The following is a 23,587-nucleotide window of genomic DNA, read 5'->3' on the forward strand; positions in this document are numbered from 1 at the left end:
GTAGGCTATCAATTGGGCTTAAGTAAAAGCTGGGATTGGCACTCAAATTCAAATTCATTGAATTTTAAAAACAAGACATAGCTCTCGTGGGCAAAGCCCAAATATAATGTCTCTTAGTCATAATTATCAAAATAAAGTTGTCTGATAAAACTTCGTCAGGATAAATAAACTAAAGGATAAAAACACTTGAGATTGAGAATAAAATTATCTGATAAAACTTCGTCAGGATAAAATAAACTAAACAATAAAACTAGAAACACTAGAGATCATTGTAATATTTCACAAAGCTTGGCACAAATCTCGGTCTGGTCTAAGTTGGCTCACTACCACTCACTTACCTCGGTCTGGTCTCAGTTAGCTCACTACCAACCGTTTAGAGATGGGCAGCCGAGAGGCGAGTGGATGCATGTGAGAGCTCCTGGGCTAGTACTTGGGGATGATTGGTGACTTTTAGCGGCTTGGTTCTAGAGCCTACGGTTGAATGTCGTAGAAAACTATTGTAAAAATATTCCTTTCTCCTCAATCTGAAGGATTTTTTAGTCTTTTTTTTTAACTTAATGAGGCATTGAAAAGAGAAAAGCCAAGTTCGAGTTGGCTATTGATCGAGTTTATTAAAAGGGCTACTAAAAAGAAAGGGCCGATTTACATTAAGATTCAGATCGATTCAGCTTTAGTTTGTACATAGGTGAGCTATAGATTATCCCTAATTCCATTGATACAAATTTGAAAATTCAACTTTAATCCTGTAAAAACATGATATGATAAAAAAAACAAAGAAAAAGAAATATCACATCACACAAATAGCTTGAATCTAATAATGATTAAAGTACATTGTACCGATATTTTCCTTTTCAAAAGTAAAACATAAAAATGTTTCCAGAGTTGACACAGCTCCATAAAATGACGTTCCTTGACTTGCAAGGATCTGAGGCTATACGAAAATTTAGGATTCATTCTTTTTCCCTTTATATCTCATTCAAGATAAGGATCTTGATTTCTCTTTTGTTATTCTTATTGCAGCCTTAAATGCAAGAGAAATTTCCCCTCCTTTGTAAAATTTCAAACTTAAAACATAACAAAAGAAAGGCCTATAATAAAAATAATTTTTCCACAGAATTTTCCGATTACTTCACTGGAAGAGGTCGTGATATCAACTACAGAAAATGGCTCCCACTGCGAGATGTCTACATCAGCGCACCGAGTGAGATGGGTATACCTTTCTTGGTGAACATCCACTACAAAGGGCTGACCTCTATAAATGGTAACGTTAACTTGACGTCATCTGGTCTTGAAGCTGAAATAAATCCGACGTAAGTTTCAATGTATTCTCTCTGATACTAGTCCATTCCTGGGTGATAAAGTATTTTTCTCTTTCACAATTAGTAATATTAATCATTCCTTAGACTAAAATACTACCCCTCCCCCCTTAATTCCCCCTCCCCTCTGTTTATCAAACTTTATTGATTCCTTTTTGTACGCCATTATTGCGGTCCTTCTTCAAGTGTTATAGAGCCGATATCTCTATTTACATTCTTTGAGGATTTTGGATAGAAAATGATATTTTTTAAAATGTAGCTATAAAACAATATAATATGTAAATAAAATGCATAAAACTCAATATTGTTTTCAAAGTGGGACTTGGTGCGATTTTTTATGTTTGTTTTTGTTTAGAAATTGGCTTAAAATTCAGCTTCAGATTAAATCGTTATTTAGACCTCAGAGCTTATAAATAAATGCAATCGCAACACCGGTAATTTAAACATTAGAACCTTTGAATAAGAGGAACTTGCTGCAGCTGATGCATAAGGAAGGTTCACATATGCAGCTATAGTTAAACTTGGCTCATTATTAGTCTAAATAATAATAATGTATATGAGTTAGGATGGATCTGACTAAGCTAAGGGAGAACTTGTGAAAGTCAAGCGCTCTACATTTGAAAATCTTGTTTTTTTAGTCTGTATTAATATTTAGATAATTAAAAGGTACGGATTGTTTTTCTTATAATCCCATTATTTTACTTTAAAATATGTAAGGAGGTGTGCGCATCTTTTCCTATCCATCTGTAGTTATACTTACTTGGTGGCTGTTTTTCCCATTTATAAATATCTAATAACGTGAGTGCCTTGTAGCAAAACTGCATATACTATTCTCTTTTATTGTTGGCTATTTAGTTATTTTCAACAGCTTTCAAATTCATAATAGTATTGTCTTAGAGTTTCACGCTCAAAGGGGCCCTTTTTGAAAAATTGGCATTTTGAATAATATACCAGAGAATTTCAAAAACTGAATGGTCTGAGCTTCTTTTGCTTTTGAAAAGGGTTGGTTTGGGTAGAAGCTCTGAAGTAAATCATTGTATGGAGATGTTATATATTAACAAAAATCGTTGAAAATATCTCTCTACTCGACGCCATAGTCCCAGGGTTGACACCCCTAGTGATTTATCACTATTTTCTATGATTTTTCTTATTGCATAGTGATTTCTTGGGGGTTAGTGATGCTAAATGAGGCTTTTTTTGAAAAGGGTTGGTTTGGGTAGAAGCTCTGAAGTAAATCAGCATATAGAGATGTTATATGTTAACAAAAATCGTTGAAAATATTTCTCTACTCGACGTCACAGTCCTTGAAAGGCTTTGGCTTTTTATAATAATTTCTCTTTATTCACTTGAAACTTTGGCTTTTGACATGCAGCCAGGCATTTTAGCGCTTTTTGGCATTTTTGGCGTAACATATTTCTCTTGTATTTAGCTATCCGGGATAGCTCAAAGCACATTAAAATGTGCTTTAAAACTTGACAAACTGCACCGCTTAAGTGTTAACATCTCACCTAAGTTAATGTTTCCAAGTATCTAATGTAATTCTATTTGGCAGGGTTGCATTCAAGTTTGTCTCTCAGATTGGTTTTGATGTGCCCATGGTTGACAAATATATATGCTCTGGGGTATCAACCCATCTTCATCTTGTTGCTCCAAATACTATGGAAGTTAAGGTTGACACAAACAAAGGACAGGCTATTGGAGAATGGGAACCGAAGAAATCACGTTTGGCACTCAGCCATTACCACGTTAAACCATTTACCGCCACTACAGACTCACTTGATTTTACACCAATCACTCATGTTCCTGACCTTAAGACTGTTACTGTTCGCTCTAGTCCTGTTGAGGTGAGTGCAAACACTTCTCTTTTGTGAAAAAAAGACAGCTAATAAAAAAGCCAAATAGAAAAAAAATGATTGGCCAGGATTTGTCGTGGAAAATATTTCCTCTTTGAATATATTAGTGATTTTCTTCCTTCTTACTGAAAAATAGATTGCTAAAAGAAAAGCATCAATAGAAAAAAGGATTGGCCTGAAGAAAAATAAAAAATAAACTGAGAGAACAAATAAGAGTTCGTATGGGGATAAGTCCTTTTGTTAGATGGTGTAAACAGATACAAGAAATCTAGATGTTTCGACCACGTACATCAGTGGTCGTCAGCACAGCAAATAAATCATTACAATCAAAAAACGCGTACTCATACAGAACAAAATAACCACTTTCGGGTCACAAATAGTTTCCAGTTCATTCACTAGACCTGTCTGTGAGAGTTTATTAACAGGGTTCATTCAAAGTCTTGAGTTGTAAATTTTCTTCTTTAAGATTACCTAAATATGAGTTGAATTTTTAATGAAAGCAGTACAAACTTCTCCTTCTTCTTATCGCAAAAGAAATGTTGTTGAGCTTATTGGTTACATGCTTGATATATACTTGATTGGTTACATCTCCCCATATGTACCACGTATTTTTAACAATACATTAAATTAGGTATTTTTTTCTAAGACCACACTATGACGAACAAATAAAAGCGTGGTCTTAGAAAAAAAAATACCTAATTTAAGGTATTATATCAGGAAAATTTTTAAGATATTACATCAGGAAAAATTGAGGAAAATATGTATCTGTTGTTAAAAATGGGGAGTTGGGAATCCTCTCCTCCGAGATAGGTGTACTGGGCAAGGAGTGCTTTAAAAAGCACTATAAGGTTTGGAAAAAAGAAAGGGAAATGACAGGAGAGAAACAGGGGGGATGGGGATAGAAAGGTACAAAGAGAACTGGGAGACTTGTTTGGTTTACCGCCAAAAGGAAAAGGCGTCGGCTATTTAAAAGTTAGATATTTTATGAAGGGCAGAATTGAATGGTGACCTTCACCTTACAAAACAAGTGCTGTTCCCTCTATTACGAGAAATCTGAGGCTTAGGAAAAAACTTTTTGACACATTTTTGCTGTGATAACTATACACTTTTATACCTGGTATTTGGAAACATGGTTTATAGCAGCCCCAGAAGTGGCGTTTATATGGAATCAAATGTGATAAAATAAAACACGGAACAAAATTATTTATTATTTATATATATCAGTGCATATTTTATCTTTCTTTGAAAATAAAACTGAATAGAAAACAAGGCTGAGAAGAATAGAAATACAAAACGATATGTGTGACAAAGGCTATTAAAAGGGAACAGTAGATGAGGTGTAAAGTGGAATGGATTTAAAACGATAATTTGTGGGAGGAAAGAACAAAATAAGAGCTGGCCAAATAAGGAGTTATGTCAATTTATTACTAGTTTATTCTATTAATTTATTTATTAGTTTTTTTTAGTTGTAACAAGGCACTTCTATGTCTTTTTTTACAATAAACTTAATAGCGTCAGCCAGTGCACTGATTAAGATTCTTGATAAATACAATGCAAATCATGTAAACAGTATCTGACTTGCCTTTCTTCTGCTGTTATCAATGGGACTTTTCAAAACATCTTAGACTTTGAAGATGACATTTTTGCGTCATAAGTGAAATTTCTTTGACGTTAAATATTAGTTGTGAGAACAGAAACTGTTGGACAGACATTCGTACGAAGGACAGTCTTCGTACATACGTACGAAGAGGAGGGGCGGGGATTTTGTTTTTCGATTTTTCTTCATGAAGTTAATTAGTATGGCCAATGAACATCTTTTTGTTCAGCCTTAGTTGGTGATCTCGAAAGACACGAAGGGTTGCCAACTTTCCGCTACCTGGTTTTCGTCTTGGTGCGACACGTGTGTCCACACAGTTCCGCCACACGTGGCACAGTTTTTCCAGGCTGGGCATAGTTTTCGTGACGCACCATCTGGTGCACGTGATTCCTGATGTTGGAACCTCTTTCTGGAGGGGGGGGGGGTTGAATTGGGGTTTGTTGTCTGAGACTTAGCCTTGAATTCAATTTCACGATTGATGGTATTCTTGATTTAAATGAGGCAATCATCCCTCCGCATCAAACCTAGTTTGTGAGGTACTGGTCTATTAACCGTACTCTTTATATAATAAGAAATAAGGGTAACAAGAACAGAAACTCAATTGCAAACGTGTGAGCAAAGGTTATTAGAAGGAAAATTAGATGAGGTGAGAAGTGGAAAGATTTAAAAGCAAGAATTTATGAACAAATAAAAAATGGAAAGTGCCCAGAAAAGAGTAAAATATAAGTTGGTAACAGACTTAATTCAGAAAAAATTAGAGTAATTAAAGTTAAAAAAAAAGGTTTGTTGAAGAAAAAAATGGGCGAAAGTCCCTACAATTCTTTCTTTTTCATGAAAGACAAAATCCTGAATCTTAACCCGTAGGTTAGGTTTTTTGTTTTATGAAGCAAGCATCATTGAACTATCTAAGAAGAAAGTTAGAAGATAGCTGTGTATGAAATATATGGAGTCTCTAGAAATACCCGCAATTTAAATAAAAAGAAGCAGAAAAATACAATTTTATTTTTGATTTACTTTGTCAGATCACCGTTCCTATTATGCAAACATCCAGCGCCACATCCGGAAAATCATCCCTTGGATTCAATGTTTTTATGAAGCACAGATCAGACGTCTCTGGCTTCCAAAGAATGCCAAACATAATAAATTTCTTGGCTGATATCAAAGAAGGCAAGGTTGTCAACTGGATTCTGCCCAAAGATATTCGTATGCAAGAGACCAAAGTTGTATTTGACAGTGCCTCATCTGAAACTCATGGAGTACGCTTCAAAGTAGATATATGTAAGTTCATATTATCACCAAATTTATTATATTTTAATAACATTATGCAGATTAAGCTCTGTAAATTCTTTTCGGCCAACCGTCTAGGGCTAAACGCAAAGCAGATCGTCCTCGTCTGGGGTGGGAGGACGTCATAAAGAAAGATTTAAAGGAAATGGGAACTTCCTGGGAGGGTGTAAAGAGGGAGGCTTGGAATAGATTTGGATGAAGGAGCAGCGTGCGTAGCTGTATGGGCCTCAGGCCGATTTGTGCTGCGGTGAGTTGTTAGTAGTAGTAGCAGTAGTAGTAAGTTCCTTCGGAGGCCATCAAACCTGAGGGGAATAAAAGTTTTCATTGATTTCTACTTATATTGTTGGTATGTACCCATGAATCTCCGCCAATCACTAATATTCATCTCTGAACACAATGGTGTGACTTTATAACACGGGTAGCTGAAGCGACTATTTCTCATTACACAAGTATAATCAGTATAAGATGCTTTACCGATTAATGTACGTTGTTTTTCTGTTTTTTTTTTTTTTTTATACCCTTTTTATGACTAGCTCCGCTTCTAGTTAGCTTTATAATCCCGCAAAAAAAAATTAAATTATACATGTTCTTATTTCATGAATTTACAGGTCAATCTTTATTTTCCATATAATTCCCTTCTTTCTTTTTTGAAGTTTTAAAGAACTATTTCTAATATAAGTTACTGCATGAATTCTTGGCTCTAGGGTTCCATTTTTCATCCTAAAATCATATACTATCTAAAAATAAAACACTGGTACATTGCAGATAATTCTATTATTTTTCCATTAAAAGAGATCTGGTTTTTAATGCTTATTATAAGTGGAGAGTTGTCTTAAAAAAATATTTATTAAGTTAACAGTAGTTATGATTATATTAATGGTCAGTAAGGATATGAAGCAAAAAGCTAATAAGAATTAATGTTTGCCGCGATGAACTGGAATTTATTTCTATTTTATTAATATTTAAGTTTGTCAAAGTTATATCTGTAGATACGATTTAGTTATTTATTATTTTCATATATACTAGAGGATGGTTCTTCGATAGTTCTGTTGTTAGCAAAAAGAAAATATCTATTGGATATCCTTCAGAGGGCAAAAGCGCGAATTCAGACACTTTACGATTATATATTGGTAAAGCATAATCTCTTTTTTTATTTAATATCAGTTTATCAGTTATCGAGTTATCAGTTATCAGTTTATCAGTTTAAAATCAGTTTATCCAGTTTTTTACGTTGTATTTCATTTTTATTATTCTACCTTATACCAATCTTTACCGTTGAATTTTGTTAGTTTTGATTTATCTTAGATGGCTCTGTTTCCTTTTTTATGTGTATCGAAAAGGGAATTTTGGTTTGAAGAAGAAGAAAATTATTTTCTCTCGTAAAAGGAATCTTGATTTAAAGAACAAGAAGATTCATTTTTGTTGAATGTGTTTTCCATTATAATTTCCGTTTTGGAAATCGATTTTTTTTTTAATCAAGCTTTGTCGTTGTAGCAAGAGCATCAACAACAAACGTTGGGGCTAACACCGTTGTTAAAACTGGGAGTCAACGCCCTATTGAGACAACTAAAGGTCGTGTTGTTGCAAAGATTTTCGGTCGATTAGACGAAGAGAAAGAAATCAAGCTGACATCCTGGTTTGAAAAATATAGTGGCGGTGTTGCCACTTTTGTCGATGTCACTGCTGAACTCCTTGGACCCCAGTCCGAAAAGGTTGAGGCATGTTTTGGCGTTGGTAAAAGTTTTATGGGTCATATGCAGAAACTTGCCTTTGAAGTTGGAAAGTAAGTATCAATTAACTAGTACTTACGGGTTTTAAAAACTGCTGGTACTTCTGACTGCTAAGCATTTCGTTACGGAGCTTGAAAATTTTTTATTCCTCTTGATTTTAATATATTAAATTTCGGTTTGAATAGAAAGTCTATAAACAAATATAAAAGTCGGGCCCTTTTGACAAAAGCAGTTTGTTTCCTTCGCCCTAAGTTACAAAAGCATAAGAAAAAAAGATGTAGCTATTTTTTTCGTTAGTTATTTTTAATAGCTTAATGCTTTTTCTGGGTAATGCAAGATGGTGTCCACGACTATTTCTCATGACGAGCTTGAATTTCTTTTCTTATCAGTTTCCCGTAATATTTGATTGTCATTCGAGTGTCATTGATTGCCAATGCAAGATAACATCCGTTGTTATTTCTCAGAAACGAACTTGAATTTTCCTGTCTCATCAGCTTTTTATATTATTTGAATGTCATTCTATTGTTATTGATTGTAAATACGAGATAATACCAGTTATTGTTTCTCCAAGACAAAATTGAATTTTTTTTTCTATCAGTTTCCCTTAATATTTGATTGTCATTCGACTGTCATTGATTGCCAATGCAAGGTAATATCCATCGTTATTTCTCAGAAACGAACTTGAATTTTCCTGTCTTATTTCTATACTATTTGAATGTCATTCTATTGTTATTGATTTTCAATACGAGATAATACCAGTTATTGTTTCTCCGAGACGAAATTGATTTTTTTTTCTTATCAGTTTCCCGTAATATTTGATTATCATTCGAGTGTCATTGATTGCCAATGCAATATAATATCCGTTGTTATTTCTCAGAAACGAACTTGAATTTTCCTGTCTTATCAGCTTTCTATATTATTTGAATGTCATTCTATTGTTATTGATTGTAAATACGAGATAATACCAGTTATTGTTTCTCCAAGACGAAATTGAATTTTTTTTTCTTATCAGTTTCCCTTAATATTTGATTGTCATTCGAGTGTCATTGATTGCCAATGCAAGATAATAACCGTTGTTATTGCTCAGAAAACGAACTTGAATTTTCCTGTCTTATCAGCTTTCTATACTATCTGAATGTCATTCTATCGTTATTGATTGTCAATACGAGACAATACCAGTTATTGTTTCTCCGAGACGAAATTGAATTTCTTTTCTTATCGGTTTCCCATGCTAGTTGATTGACATTTGAATGTGATTGATTGTCAATACAATATAATATACGTAGCTATTTCCCAGAAACTAACCTGAATTTCGTCTCATCAGTATTTCATACCATTTGACTTTCATTTAAATGCCATTGATTATCAATGCAAGGCAATGCCCGTAGCTATTTCTTAGAGACAAACCAGAATCTTCTTTTTTATTAGTTTCTCATACAATTTGAATGTCATTTGATTATCATTGATTGTCAATGCAAGATAATGTCAGTAGTTATTTCTCAGGGATAAGTTTAAATTTGTTTTTTATCAGTCTCCTATACTATTCGATTGTCATTTGAATGTCATTGGTTATCTTTACAAGACAATGATCGTAGTTTTTTCTCAGTGACGAACCTGAGTTTCCTTTCTTATCAGTGTCTCACACTACTTGATTGACATTTGGGTGTCATTGATTGTCAATGAAATATAATATCTGTTGTTATTTCTCAGGAAGGAAATTAAATTCCCTCTTTTGGAAATTTCCCATATTCTTTGACCCTTTTTTGCAAGTCGTAACTTATTCTTTTCTTCCAGGAGTCGTGGAAGTAAATTCTGCCTTGACAGTGAGATTGAGTGGCCAAAACTTGAGTCTTTGAAGAGAGAATATTACTTGAGCACAAATATCGATACAAACATTGACATTAAAATGGGATATGGAAATAATTGTGATAAGCCGAGCAAGATTGTACTTGATGTTGATGGTAAACTAACAAGAAGCCCAGAGTTCTTAAGCGAGGTATTTTGTTTCTTTATCTTATTTTTTTTATCTTGCTTTAAAATTTTTAATATTGTTTACTATACCATTTATATTTTACCTCTATCTCCCCTCGGCTCTAATTTATTTTTTTTGTTTACTTTTTTATTACTTTGGAAGGAAATAGAGAAGCCATCGGAATATCCCTCCTCTTCGTAATAAGGCTATGAAAAAGGCCGTAAAGTTCTAATTTTAGAATTTAGTTAATTGAAAATTTTACTTTGAAATATTTTCACATTTCACCTCTATATTTCCTCTTCTTTCCTCTTATTTTATTCTGTTCGATGTATGTCATCAGGTATTTAACACTTCATGAAATAAATTGAAGAAACCAAGATATTGACAACTGAAAAAAGCAGAGCCTGGTATTCAAGACCAAGCATCCAGGGGGGGGGGGGGGTACCCAGTTTTGACCTCCCCTCCCCCCACTCCTCGAAGTTTTGTTCCACTAGTAAAAAAAGTAGCAAAGATGTATATAAACAAATGTTTTGGTGCGGTCTTTTAAAGTTTTTTTCTACGCTTTTCTGTTCAGGATATAATTTTAAAATAATTTTTTTATTTATTTTTTTTTTAATTTAAGGTTTTGCAATTTAAGTTTAAAACGTGAGCTTTTGTTTATTGAATTTTTTTTTTTTTTTTTTTTAGTATTTTATTATATTATGTCAAAAGTCTGTATCCAACTTAAAAAAAAAAAAAGTTGATTAAGTAGCAATAAAACGTCGGGTGAAAGAGGGAAATCGTAACTAGAAGGGGAATAAACGTCAATGAAATTATTATTTAAAATCAGTATAATGGAAAGGTAGCAAATATTTCGCAAAAGTGGTCCATCCTCAATACTGGTGAAAAGATGAAAAATATTAATATAAAATCCAACTAAAAAAAAAAAGAAGAAAACTCGATTGAAGTAACACGCATGTATAAAGAACAGTATTTATAGACCAATTCGGTCGCTACATTTTAAACGAATGACAGAAAGTAGCTAAGGAAAGTGGATGAAAAACTAATTGACTCTATCAATTTTACTCGTCATTGAATTTTCATGGTTCTTATTCCTCAATTTTAGTTTTCTTTCTTTTAATTGAAACTCGTTTCAAGTTCCTTTTATAGAAATTTTATTGTCTATTTTAATACTCTATTAATTTACCTCTGCAAGATTTCCTGCATTGATTAACTAATCTTAATTTCTATTACTTGAGCTATTGGTTCTCCCTATTCAAAAACTGCATGGCTCAGACTTTTTAGTGTAATTATCACAATTTTAGTTTATTTTTCTGGCCTTAGTAATAAGAAGTATAATTGGATCTTTATTCTTGGTTTGATTTCACATTTATACAGGTAATGGAAAGCTAATCATTAAATGAAAATACGGGAAAATGTTTTTTCATCACAGCAGAGAAACAGGGTTTTCAATTGGCTGATTTATTTGTCGTCTTGTCCGTAAACCGTCAAATGAAAAACGGACCTTTCATTACTACATCTAAGGCAACGGCAATAGTCACAGTGTATGTTCATTCGCCAATGCCTGTTTCTTGACCCGCTGTATTGTTGTTTTCTGTTTTTAAGATCCAGTCGATGCCATCCAGTGAAGAGTGTAAGAAAGAAGAGAGCATTGTAGACATGATGGTAGGCTCAAAGGCATGTGAAAGAGCTCGTCGCCTCGCCACTGATCTCAACGAACTTGAACTCGATATTGATATTTCCGATGTAAGTAGTTCGAATTTTCAATGTTTTGGAAACAGAAAAATCCTTATTTCTTCGCTCCAAACCCGCATAGGCACCAGCCTTAGGCTAGGGGGAGGCCAGACACTTTTCCCAGACAGTGCTTGAGACAATGAAGTCCCTTTTCCCTAAAATCGTTAGAAATACCCATGAAAATACAATTAATAGTTTTAAAAATATAAGTTAATTTTGCTGTAATATTATGGGATGTGACAAAGATGAAAATTATGAGTCCAATCCCTTCTCGGCAAAAATAAACTTGGGACACAAATGCGATAAAGATGGCGTTCGATGGTTATATTTGTTAAATTTGAAAAGCCATAAGAAATGTTGCCTGTTCATTCTTAGATTTGGTTTCTCTAGGACGTACGTTTTATTTTAAACTTTTCTTGATGTTTTGGAAGTAATATTTATTAATTTGTGTCTAGTTATGAAAGTAGCTTCATAATAAATATACTTCTTTATTATCATCATTTTATCATATTGTGAATTAGGTATTTTATTACTTGTATTATAATAATATATTTTTTTCGTAAAATTTTTTGCCTCAGCTATATCCGAGCCTAATACAACTGCAATGTTGAACTATTGTGCTAATCACTTAGTCACGACAGACAACCCTCATTTTGGGGATTTTGGGCTGCAGATTCCAAATGGTTGCAGATTTTTTACAAGTCTCTCTCCATTGCTGTTGCATAGACAAGCCTTTAACAAAGCTGTACTTCGTAGTTATTTAATGTTTTCAATATACATTACTAAAGCTTAATATAAGTCTGTTCCTAAATTATCCTTTGTATTACATTCCATTTAATGTAATCTGTTTGAAATCATTGGAGGGGCTAAGGATTTCCCTTAGTGCTCCTTCTGTTTTTCGGTTTTATTTTAAGAGCTGACATGTGAGCCCTTCAGGATTAAGTGATCTCTGGTTTTAGTTTTGAAATTATCTATAGCTTTAGTTTCAAAGTACTTGATCGATTACATTGGCTTCAAAAAAAAAAAATCCTTAAAACGAGGGATGCGTAGAGGAATAGTTTTCAGAATTATTATCTTATGTTTCTCATAGAAAAGTCATTCTAGTAGCCGAAATTTATTCGCGTGACAACACTGGCAAAATTATTCTTAGATCTGTCGCTGGATAGCTAGTGTTTTTCTTTTTAACACAGAGAATTGACTCTCCGTATCTGACTATGTTTGATACTTACCCTTTAGTTTCATAAATAGTTCAAAATTCGAATGCATAACAAAATGCTTTTTTGGCACTTTTCTGATTGATGAATTTTTTGTTTTATTCTTTTGAAAATTAGATTAGCTAAAAATTAAAAAAAAATCTAAAATGACAAAAAAGAAAATTGAATACTAAGCAGTCTAAAGGCCGACATGGCTATCTCCGAACTAAATTCACTGGAACAAATGCTCCATTAAAAAAAAACTAGCAAACAGAAAATGTATTATTTCAACTAGTTTACTGATCTAGTAAAACAAAATGTATACAAAAGAATTATTACTTTGCTAAATGAATGATACATTATATTCAAAACCAGCGATGCAGGCATACCTTCTTTTCAATTTTCTCCATTGATTGGTTTATAGATCTTAAAATGGAGCAACTCCTATATTATGTGTATAGTTCAAGAATTTTGAATTTTTACCAACTTAATAATCGAATTCTTATTTCAGGTTCCAGATTTCGTTGCCAATACAAGCCATAAGATACAAGACTACCTAACCTATATTGGTGGTAGATATATGTCACGCGACAGTGTTGATGTCAAAAACCCTAAGAACAAGGTCAAACTTGTCTTTAGAGCACAACCTGAGGCAGAAGAAACCATGAGCCTGAAGATTTTCAAACAAAATTCGAACATATTTTTCACAGGCGTTCCTGTTGGACCCGTCGTGAAGACGCTTGTACCAGTTAATGTTAGACTGCCGTTTATTGCTAACCATATGGACACTGTCAGTAAGTTATTTTTCATTCCTCTTAGTCTTCAGTATTTGCACTTATTTTGCCAAAATTCCCAAAAATGTACTTTTCGGCCGTTCATTTTGGGCCATACGAAAAGCAGGACGGCCCCAAATACGACAGGTAGATTTCGTAAGAAAGGAAGTTAAGAATTTTTGGGAGGGACTAAAAATTAATGTTTGAATAGGTCGGGGTGAGGGAGACTGCGCGGCTGTTTTGGCCTCAGGCAGATTGATGTTGCATTGAATTAGCAGTAGTAGTAATATTAATGTCTTTATTTAATTCCTACCTTTTAGATTGAGATTCAGTAATGCCAACTTAGGTAAATTTAGGGAAGGTTAAAGCACATTTTCAATTTTTTAAAATAAAGATATTAAAAAGCTTTTTCTCAAAACCGAGGAGGGAGACAGTTTTGATATTTTTTTTTTCAATGAAAACACAAAGAAAGGGTATTTCTCAAAATTTAGGGAGTAATCGCCCCCCCCCCTCCTAAAATGGCAACTTGGTTGAGATTATTACTAATCAGTTTATTGAAAGTATAGAAAGTATTGAAACCTTTCGGCTTTGAGGAACGTTGTTTTAATATAAAATTTGAATTTAACAGTACCATTAAAATTCTCTGCTGTGGATTTATTTTGGCGGTTCCATCTAACGTTTTTGGTAAAACTTTAAAGCAGTGGTTCCTAACCGATTTTGGGCCATACCCCACCTAGGCATTTCCTAAATCCTTATGCCCCCTCGTGATGTTTGAATTTTGTTACCCCAAATTTTACCGTATTCACCTGAAGGAAGCTTAAAAGGCCGTTAACTTGGTATCTTTTTTCGAATCGTCCTCTAGGTGTGTTTTATGCGAATGAAAATTTTTGTGTGTATACAACACCTTTCAGACAATGCATGACGTTGTTACAACATTATCATGTATCTGTTTTGCTCTTTAAATGCATGTGAATGTGACGTCATTTACATGGAAAATGTCTGTTTTTTTTTAAATTAAGACTAGAGTGTTGTCAGCCGAAGGGTGCACGTCCTGCTCGAAATGCCGGCACGTACCCACCGAAATATTCCCATGGTGAGGCGTGCCCCACGTTGGGAATCACGACTCTAAAGCTTAGCAGGATAAAATATACTTTTTCTTTCTTTTTTTTGTCTCCGTAGTATGTTGTGCTTCTTTTTAAAAGGCTTTGGGATCCAGAGTCCAAGGTCTAGAAGGCTAGCTGTTTCAAAAGTCAAAATAAGGTTGTGAAACAGTAAGCAATATCAACCCTACAATTTTTCTTCTGTTATATATTCATTTATTGGAGTGTATTATCTTTGTATAGTTGTAAATAAGCTGGAATTGAAGTGACAGCACATGTTTACATTTATGGATTCAAACAACCAAAAATCTGTTTAATTATGATATAGTGAAAAACCAATTTTTATTTCTGGTGGCATCCCAAACTTTGATGAATAATTTTTAAATAGATTTAAATTTGAGTTTAATATTTTTAAAGCCACAACCCATATCTTCGTTCTACATTTTTAAGTTTAAGCCCCAAGTTAATATCCAAAACGCCCCTTCCGCTAAGCCTAAAAAAGATTTATTTTATTTTGTTAAGGCCCAAAGCCTCGCAATTCTTCACCTTCCTCCATGACATGTCCTTTCGGTTCAATTTTGTCATTTGTGACAACAGGCCTACTCGGCTCTCAATTTTGCTAGAGATACAAATTTCCGTATCTTCACTTACCTATCAAATTGTTCTTAGTCCATCTTTAGGGCCCTTCAAACCGCATCAGTTGATTCTATACTTATTTTTTTTCTCTTTAGGCATGTGTGCCGTTGAAAACACTAAGGTTTCCACATTTGACAACGTCATCTTTGACGCCCCTCTTTCTGACTGCGACCACGTCATCGCTAAAGACTGCTCTGGACGCAATCATGTGGCTCTCTTAGGTAGAGAAGAAGCCGGAACCAAAATTGCCACAATTATTACCCAAAACGACAAAATTGTTGTGGATCCATCCACAAACAAGGTGGTTGTTAATGGACAGGAATACACTGTTGCAGAAGATAAGTGGGTTATTGTGAAAGACGAATATGGCTTGCCAATGATCTCGATGAAGAAGACAAGAGATGGGTTTATTGAATGCTTAGGACAGAAGCTTAATATTAAGATTTCTGTCAGTCCTTCCAAGATTCTTGTTTGGGTAGGTCGTCTTTTTTTTTCTCCTTTGAACTGGTTTTTTATCTTTGTGATACTTACCAGCTAATGTTGTTACTACAAGTTTTTTACTGATATTTACCACATTCATTTCAATTTTACTTTTTTGTTAACAACTATTGTCATCTAGTCTTGATACAATTTTAGAAGTTGATAATTAGAAGTATTTAGAATATTATTAATGCAATTTACCCCATAGCCAAATTTAATTCTGAATTTAATGCAAATGGTGTTCCGCAATAGTTAATTCTGATTAGTAATTTTTATCCACACGATAAAATTAGTCGGATTTTGGCTGCTAAATATAGTAAAGAAAACAATAAACTCTAGATGACAAATAAAATATGAGATCTAGATTAAAAACTAATTAAGTAATGCTTTCTAGATCTATCAGTGACGTAAATATCCAAATCTATTGTAGAATATCTTCTTTAATATAAAACATAAATTTTCATATCCAAAATTTTGCATTTTATTGGTTGTTTAAGGGGATTCGATGCCTTGAAGGATCGCCCTATCTCATCCATTATAAGAAAATTTTTAGTCTGTGTGGCCAAACTATTTAGAATTGACTGGGCGGTCTTGTTATAACGTGTAGAGCTTGGAAAATTTATCTAAATAAAAGATGGAAAACTAAAAGCCGACTTTTACTTTCCTGGAAATCTTAGAAAAACCATTTAATTTCTTCCATGTTGTGCCGGGGATACGTATGTTCAGTTCTAATGAAACTCGTGTCATTAGAAAGTGGGAATTTTGACTTTTTGGTTAAATGGAGCAGAATCTTCTTTTTGAAGCTCAGGAAGGACAGTCCTTAAAAACTTCTAGAATACCTGTTAGGAAAATTTTATATATATGCTCAAAGAAAATATCATTTTAACAGTTTGACAGCTTTGGTAAGTTCCTTGTGAATCTATCCGCTTTGATTTAAAATCTTGCAGACACAGGGGACGTAGAATTTCAATGTCTTTTAAATCAAATTTTTTACTCTAACTACAGATTCTCAATAATTTTAGATGGTGGCTAGTCCCTGGGAGAATTTGCCAATGGGCCATGTGTCTTTGAAACTTTCAGCCGACGCTGAGGCCCGCAGAATGATTTTAAGGCATAGAATTTCCTCAGTTATGCACCTTTACCTCTATAAGTACTCAATCCTTGCGTGAGATCAACGATGATCTTTTAAAGAAACTGATAACTATGCTATTATTTTTAATTCGAGAAAATAACTCTTCAAAGAATCGTGAAGAAAACGTTTATTATTAATGTATTTTCTACCAAATTTTACGAAAGGAAATCATCTAATTAATTTAATTGTAATTCTAATTAGATTTCTTATATTAGTTTTAACATGATCATCTTTTTTCCTCAAATGCAACCTTGAAACAAGAATTTAAGAATCAGTTCTGGAAGTCGCATCTAGTAAAAATTTGCAAAATCCAGCTTTGCTAGAAACCGAAAAAATCACTGCAAGTAAGTTAAAAGCTGACGAAATATCCACACCCCAAAAAAGAACTTTCGATTTTAAAAATCGTTATTTAGTGAAATTTCTACACAGGGTGTTGGCTGGCTACGTGGCAAAGTATGTGGTGTCTGTGGTAACAGTGACGATGAAGTTGTTGGTGATCTCGAAGGACCAAGGGGTACCACTCTCTCATCTGGACGTCATCTAGTTGCTGCTTACATGCTCAAATCACCCCGAAAGTGCAACCCCATGGAATATGAAAAAGTTCAAGAAGAGGCTATTCGAGAAGAGGAACAGAGTCTTAGAAATGTTCCATATAGTGGACTTGCTAGAACTATTAAAACAGATGGCGTTAAAATCGGGTAAGATTCTGTTGTTAGACAATTGTTTCGTAGCGACTTAAATTAAATTTAATTATTTAAATTAAAATTCTAGACTAACAGTTAATAATAATCCCTTCTTATGTCGACCTATCTAGAGAATGTCTCGACAGATATTTCAGATTGTTGACTCGAATATCTCCTCAAGATTTATTTTAACGAACTCTTTAGTCTAGGAAAATAAATTCTAGGTGGGGTGTGGCTAATTTGGGGACGAAGCAGGCTTGAAAATTAATTCAAACTCTTTTTTAAATTTGTATACCAATGAATTCTATCAAATTTGGGACTGGGATATTTTTTTTTTTAATTCTCAATTTCTAATTTCTTTACATCCGGAAAAATTAGTGTTTAACTCTGTAGAAGTAAAATTTACCATTTTTGGATCAATCTCAACATGTAGGTTGTTTTAACTTTCCAGAAATACACTTTTCTATAATTATAATTTTCCACAAAATCACTTTCCTGAAAAAACAAAATCGATATCTACCAAAAAATCAATATTCCAACACACATGATATAAACGGTACCTAAGCTAGTACTTAACGAAGTTAAATTTAAACCTAAAATCCGTAGATGAATCCGTAATAATTTCCTGCCAACCTAATTGTTTCACTTATTAACTCCAAAGACGTTGTATGATAAAAATTAGGCAAAGTGTAATATATTGCACAAAATAGATTGTCTTCTTGTTGATAAATTATTAGCAAAGATTTACTCCAACTTTCTGTAAACCAGTAGACTAAAGTTCCTTTTTGATCACTCCCCACTCACCATTGAAAGGTGTCCCTGATTTAATTGTTTTTTCTTTTTTTTTTCTTTGCCTTTAATTTACAAGACTATATAATTTAAAAAAAGTTACTTTTTAGCACTATCTAAATGATGTATAATTTAATATACCCTTTAGAGTGTAGTACAAATGATAAAAGTTGAAACTGGCCCTTGTGTCAACAAATAAGTCATAATCCCATCTAGCATTTGGTGTTTCTCGGCATTTCCAGTGTAGTATGAAGGCAAAATTATTTATATTATTGTAAGTGACAAAATTGTGTAGTAATAAGTGTTTCATCTCAGTTCTGGAAAGAAAACACAATTACGAAGCTTGAAAAAAAAATGCAAAGTAACGCCAAACACTAGATGGCGCTGATGATTTTTTTTTATATACTACTTCTAAGTGTAAAAGGATTTTTTTTTACACTTTACACTCTTTACACTTACACTCTTTTAAGGATTTTTTACACCCTTTTAAGGATTTTTTTTTACATTCTTATAAGTTGCCCATTCTTTTTTACGGAAAACCGTTATTAACTAATCAGAAATTAATCGGTTTTTTAATCGGAAAAACCATTTTCTACGATCTTTTAATGTATTACTTAGGCCTTATTTTAATGCATTACTTAGGCCCTATTGGTGTAAAATCAATGACATAATGGTGCAGATATCGTCCTCTCTAACCAAATATTAACAACTTGTCTTTCTAGAAGTCCTCTCTTAACCTCTGCATCGAGAATGGGAGGATCAAGCGGGTGTATGACATTTAGAAACAGGGCTGCAACCCGAGCTGGAACAAAATGCTTCACTACCGTCACTTTACCCGAGTGTCGATCTGGATGTAGAGCTGTTAACACCATTGAGAAACGAGTAAGTAAAACATTTCTTTCTTTTTTTTAAAAAAAGGCTTGGGCTTGGTTTGATTTTCAAAGAATTTTATATTCTGGCCTGAATTTTCAAATTTTTATATTTTATGTATTTTACCTTTTGCCGAGTGTTTGTGAAGGGGTTTTTCTAAATGCGAATTTATGCATACATGAAAATGAAAAAGGATTTTGTTTTTAGAAAGATAATTAATATATTAGTAAAAAAAAAAAAAAAAAAAAAAAACAGGGAACAAGATACATAAAACTCGTTAGCTCTATGGGACCTGTGAGGAAAAAAAAAAAAAAAAATATATATATATATATATATATATATATATATATATATATATATATATATATATATATATATATATATATATAAATATATAAATATATATATATATATATATATATATATATATATATATATATATAATATATAATATATATATATATATATATATATATATATATATATATATATATATATATATATATATATATATATATATATATATATATATATATATATATAAATGGTTAACATAAAAAAACACATACAGATGTAGTTGTTATAATTCTACTAAAATTTCTATACTTGAAAGCGACTACGTTATAAAAATGGTGACGAAAAAGAAAGCAGTATTTCGTGCAGATTTGGATTAATAATCGTAGATGTCATTCTAGTCAACCTGATAGCTGTCAAACGGCATTCATGGACTGAGAAAACTGGGAAGGTTTCTAACCTTCCAAAAAGCATCAATAAAATATATATCGCCCTATAACGGCTCCCAGTCAGGAGCAAATTTAAAGCTTTGACGTTCCTAGGCCCAAGCGTTTTTGCGCTCCGTTCTTGTGAGATTTTTTGGCAAATTCCCGGAAGCTTGCAGATTGTTAAAGCACTGAACACGACACAACTGATGAGCCAAAACTAGTGAAATAATGAAGTTATTTAAAGCTCCCAATTGTCATTTTTGGTACACACCCGACAGTCTATAAGTGGCCACGGAGTTTCTGTGATGTTTTAAAATCACTTTTGTGTGAATAGGCAGTGCAGCGGCGGAGTGCACCTGGCACTTTGACGGTGAATCTCAGAAGTCCAGTTTTTGTTAAGAAAGTGATAATTTATTGCGCCCCTGGCATTGTGTGCCCCTAAGCTCGGGCCTAGAGGGCCTATTGGTCGATCCAGGGTTCCCCCCAGTATAGACGAGGGGAACCAAGTAATCCCCCTCTTCATCTTTGTACTGGCAGCTTAAGTTATAATTATAGGAACATAGACATACTATGACAATATGAAATAAACGAACGCTTTTTAGAAGTCTTCTGAGGTTCTTTTTTTACTTTCAATTGTATTTATTTTCTTTTGGTTTTATTTATACATAATGCTTTAAATTTATTTATTTTATTAATGTGTTTTCGGTTTCATTTGACACTGTGTTTTTCTTTTAGGTTGGTCTCCATTGTCTCCAAAAGGGACGACTTTCAGAAAAGCTTTCTGAAGAGCTTTTCACTCGACCCTTGAGTGAACTTCGGGATCGAGAGGCTCATTCTAACGAAGTGTTTGTCATCCCCACCAGCTGCGTTGAGGCTTAATTGAATCCGTAGTCACGTAGTCCAAGAGTAGTTCGTAGTCTAGTAGTAGTTTATTAGTGGAAAGGTGAATCAGAGTCGAAGTCAGACTGTTCGGAGTTGGATGAGTGCATTATTTAAGGCTGATAGTTTGTGACCTGTTGTGTAAACCTTGCCAGATAAATCACGTTGTAAATAGATGGCACGCAAATAGACATATTTTTGTTAGCACTTTGCAGAAGGAAAAATAAAAATGTTAGTTTTAGAAGCACTGACTATATATTTTCCGTAGCTATTCAGCCGTCCTCAGCCAAAACCTAGTACCTAATTTTTTCTTGCTTCGACAAAATCGCAGTTCGTTTTCTTCCCTTCTTCGGCATTCCTTTTTCTGCTGAGCGTCGATAATAGGTTTTACAATTATACCATGTTATATTAGTTCTACTATGGACTTCACGTGTTGAGCTGAAATGAGGTCAGTCCGTAACACAAATTTGAAATTTAGGTATCGATACGAGGTTTAGGGCAGCAGAAGTGGGTGCGTTTCCCGTTGCTTAATGATCATCAGTTTATAATAACCATGGTAAAATTAACTGAAAATAAACTTGAAATAATGAATTTAATGCTATAAAGGGAAATCAGGTATTTTTTTAGCACCAGGAGTTACTGAAATATGTCAGCAAACAGATACAGCTGAAATTGCTTCATGAGCAATTTCAATGAAATTTCATTATACATGCATGGACATTAGTATTTCCCAGAACCTTTGGTGTGTTCAATGCGTATTAATTATCACCAACTTACATCACTCATAGTAAAATTAACTTAATATAAAACTAAAATTATGGTAAAGTCAACTTAAAATTAACGTGAAATATGGAGGTCAATGCTATGAATGGATGTCATATATTTTTAGAACACCAAACAACTAAAATATATCAGTAAATAAAAAAAAACTGAAATTACTCCATGAATATATTAATATTTTCCAGAGCCATTGATATGCTCAACAATGATGAATTATCATCAACCTACAACACTCATAGTAAAATTAATTTAAAATAAAAATAACGGTAAAATTTAATTAAAATAAAAATAACGGTAAAGTTAACTTAAAATAAAATAACGGTAAAACTAACTTAAAGTAAAATAACGGTAAAATTAACTTAATATAAGAATAACGGTAAAACAACCTTAAAATAGAAGTGGAAAAAGGAAATCAATGGTATTGATAGAAATCAGATATGTCAGCAAACAAAAACAACTAAAATTGCTTCATGAACGTATTTTGGAGGGCCGTGGTGTATTCCACGCTAATTAATAATAATCAATTTATATCAATTATAGTAGAATTAACCTAAACTAAACCTGAAACAAACAAAAAATCAATGTCATAAATGCAAATCAGATATTTTAGCGTTTTAGGAACGACTGAATCATTCAATAAAAAAAAAAAAAAAAAAAATTACTTCATGGAGACAGTGGACAATATAGCTGTAGTAGCTCAAAATTTGTCTTATTCAGAATACAAATTTTAAATGAAAACAGAAAACTAAAAAATATGTTAATCTTTATTAACAAGCAGTTATTTGTACAATAATCATTTATTCTTCAAAGATTGACTTAAAATAATCTTGATACAAAACTGTATGTTTTCTAACTATTTCTGATGCTGATTTAAGGGGCTATATTGTGTTTCGGAAAATACAGGAATTTCTACGTATCTAGAAAACTTAATAAGATACCAAAAACTGAGTAGATCAGTCAAAAGAGCTAGTTAAATTTATGACAGTATGCTTCTAATCTAACTTTGACAAATTATGATAAATCGTCTTTTGTATTACTGCAGCCCCTTTTTTGGGGTATTGGTACTTTAAAAATATCATCAAATTGATATGGCTCTCAGTAATAGTGAACCCCTCATATTAAACCCGACGCGAGTCCATTGTATGACTTCTGAGGCTAAGCGATTACACGAAATTAAGTACTCAATTAAGTAAGTAAACACGTAATCAATCTAGGGAAGAATAAAGAAAAGATGACATGTAACTTACCCATCGACCAAAAAGAATATCATCGAAGAAAATACGGTATCACTTTAGAAGTAACAATAAAAGTAAAATTTAAAGTTATGTTAACCAGGTACTGTATTTTATGAAAATAGAGGTTTACGAGCTTGTGAAAACCAAAAGAGCAGAGGTGGTGAGACGACAGGCTCAGAAAAGAAACAAAACTGTAGCCTATGTTCTTTTGTGTGGACCAATGAAAAATATTTGGCCCCTTCCCCAAACATGAAATAGGAAGTCATCTAACTCCATCCCCTCCCAAAAAAAGAAAACGATTCCTGAAAGTTTCATCCAATCTGTGAGATAAAATCTATGTTGTCTAATGTAGCACAACTATTTGCAGAGCTGAAAATTGACGATTGGCTGAGAGTCACCGACATATGAGATTATCAATTTTGGCATAACTCATTAGGTTTGAGGTGTTCTTATTTTTTTTTGTTTAGGATGGCTTATATTTACTAATTACGGTGTTGCATGTCCACAGAGCCTTCTTTTTGATTGATTGTGTCCTAAAGTTCTATTGTGATTGTGTTCTAAAGTCCGAGGTGGAAGCAACAGTAAAATCTCTTAAGTCCAATAAAGCACCTGGAATATAAGGCATGCAAGCAGAATTACTCAAAGCAGAACATAACGTCGCTATTGATCTTTAACATAGAATAGTATCAGCTGTGTGGTAAACAAAATACTACCATGAATTCTAGACGACATCTGTCATAGTTCTCTTGCATGAGAAAGGATCAAAAAGTTATTGAAACAATTACAGACCCAAATCACTTACTTGCCAACCCACCAAAATCATCGC

General features: G+C 33.2%; 1 protein-coding gene across 1 annotated transcript in view; it reads left to right on the forward strand.

Moving 5' to 3' along the window:
- The window catches only part of LOC148947070 (uncharacterized), a 67,316-nt gene extending 46,326 nt beyond the window's left edge, over positions 1-20,990 (forward strand). Inside the window, exons 24-34 of the mRNA XM_089096858.1 lie at positions 1,115-1,310; positions 2,869-3,160; positions 5,789-6,044; positions 7,548-7,836; positions 9,578-9,779; positions 11,361-11,501; positions 13,194-13,476; positions 15,287-15,666; positions 17,233-17,501; positions 18,998-19,157; positions 20,603-20,990. Coding sequence (XP_088952984.1) covers positions 1,115-1,310; positions 2,869-3,160; positions 5,789-6,044; positions 7,548-7,836; positions 9,578-9,779; positions 11,361-11,501; positions 13,194-13,476; positions 15,287-15,666; positions 17,233-17,501; positions 18,998-19,157; positions 20,603-20,746 — 2,612 coding nt within the window. The 3' untranslated portion in view covers positions 20,747-20,990. The remainder of the gene's footprint in view (positions 1-1,114; positions 1,311-2,868; positions 3,161-5,788; positions 6,045-7,547; positions 7,837-9,577; positions 9,780-11,360; positions 11,502-13,193; positions 13,477-15,286; positions 15,667-17,232; positions 17,502-18,997; positions 19,158-20,602) is intronic.
- The last annotated feature ends 2,597 nt before the right edge of the window (positions 20,991-23,587 follow it).

The sequence above is a fragment of the Artemia sp. Qi Xiang Cuo genome, chromosome 11, assembly GCF_049724085.1.
Source record: "Artemia sp. Qi Xiang Cuo chromosome 11, ASM4972408v1, whole genome shotgun sequence".
NCBI lineage: Eukaryota > Metazoa > Arthropoda > Branchiopoda > Anostraca > Artemiidae > Artemia > Artemia sp. Qi Xiang Cuo.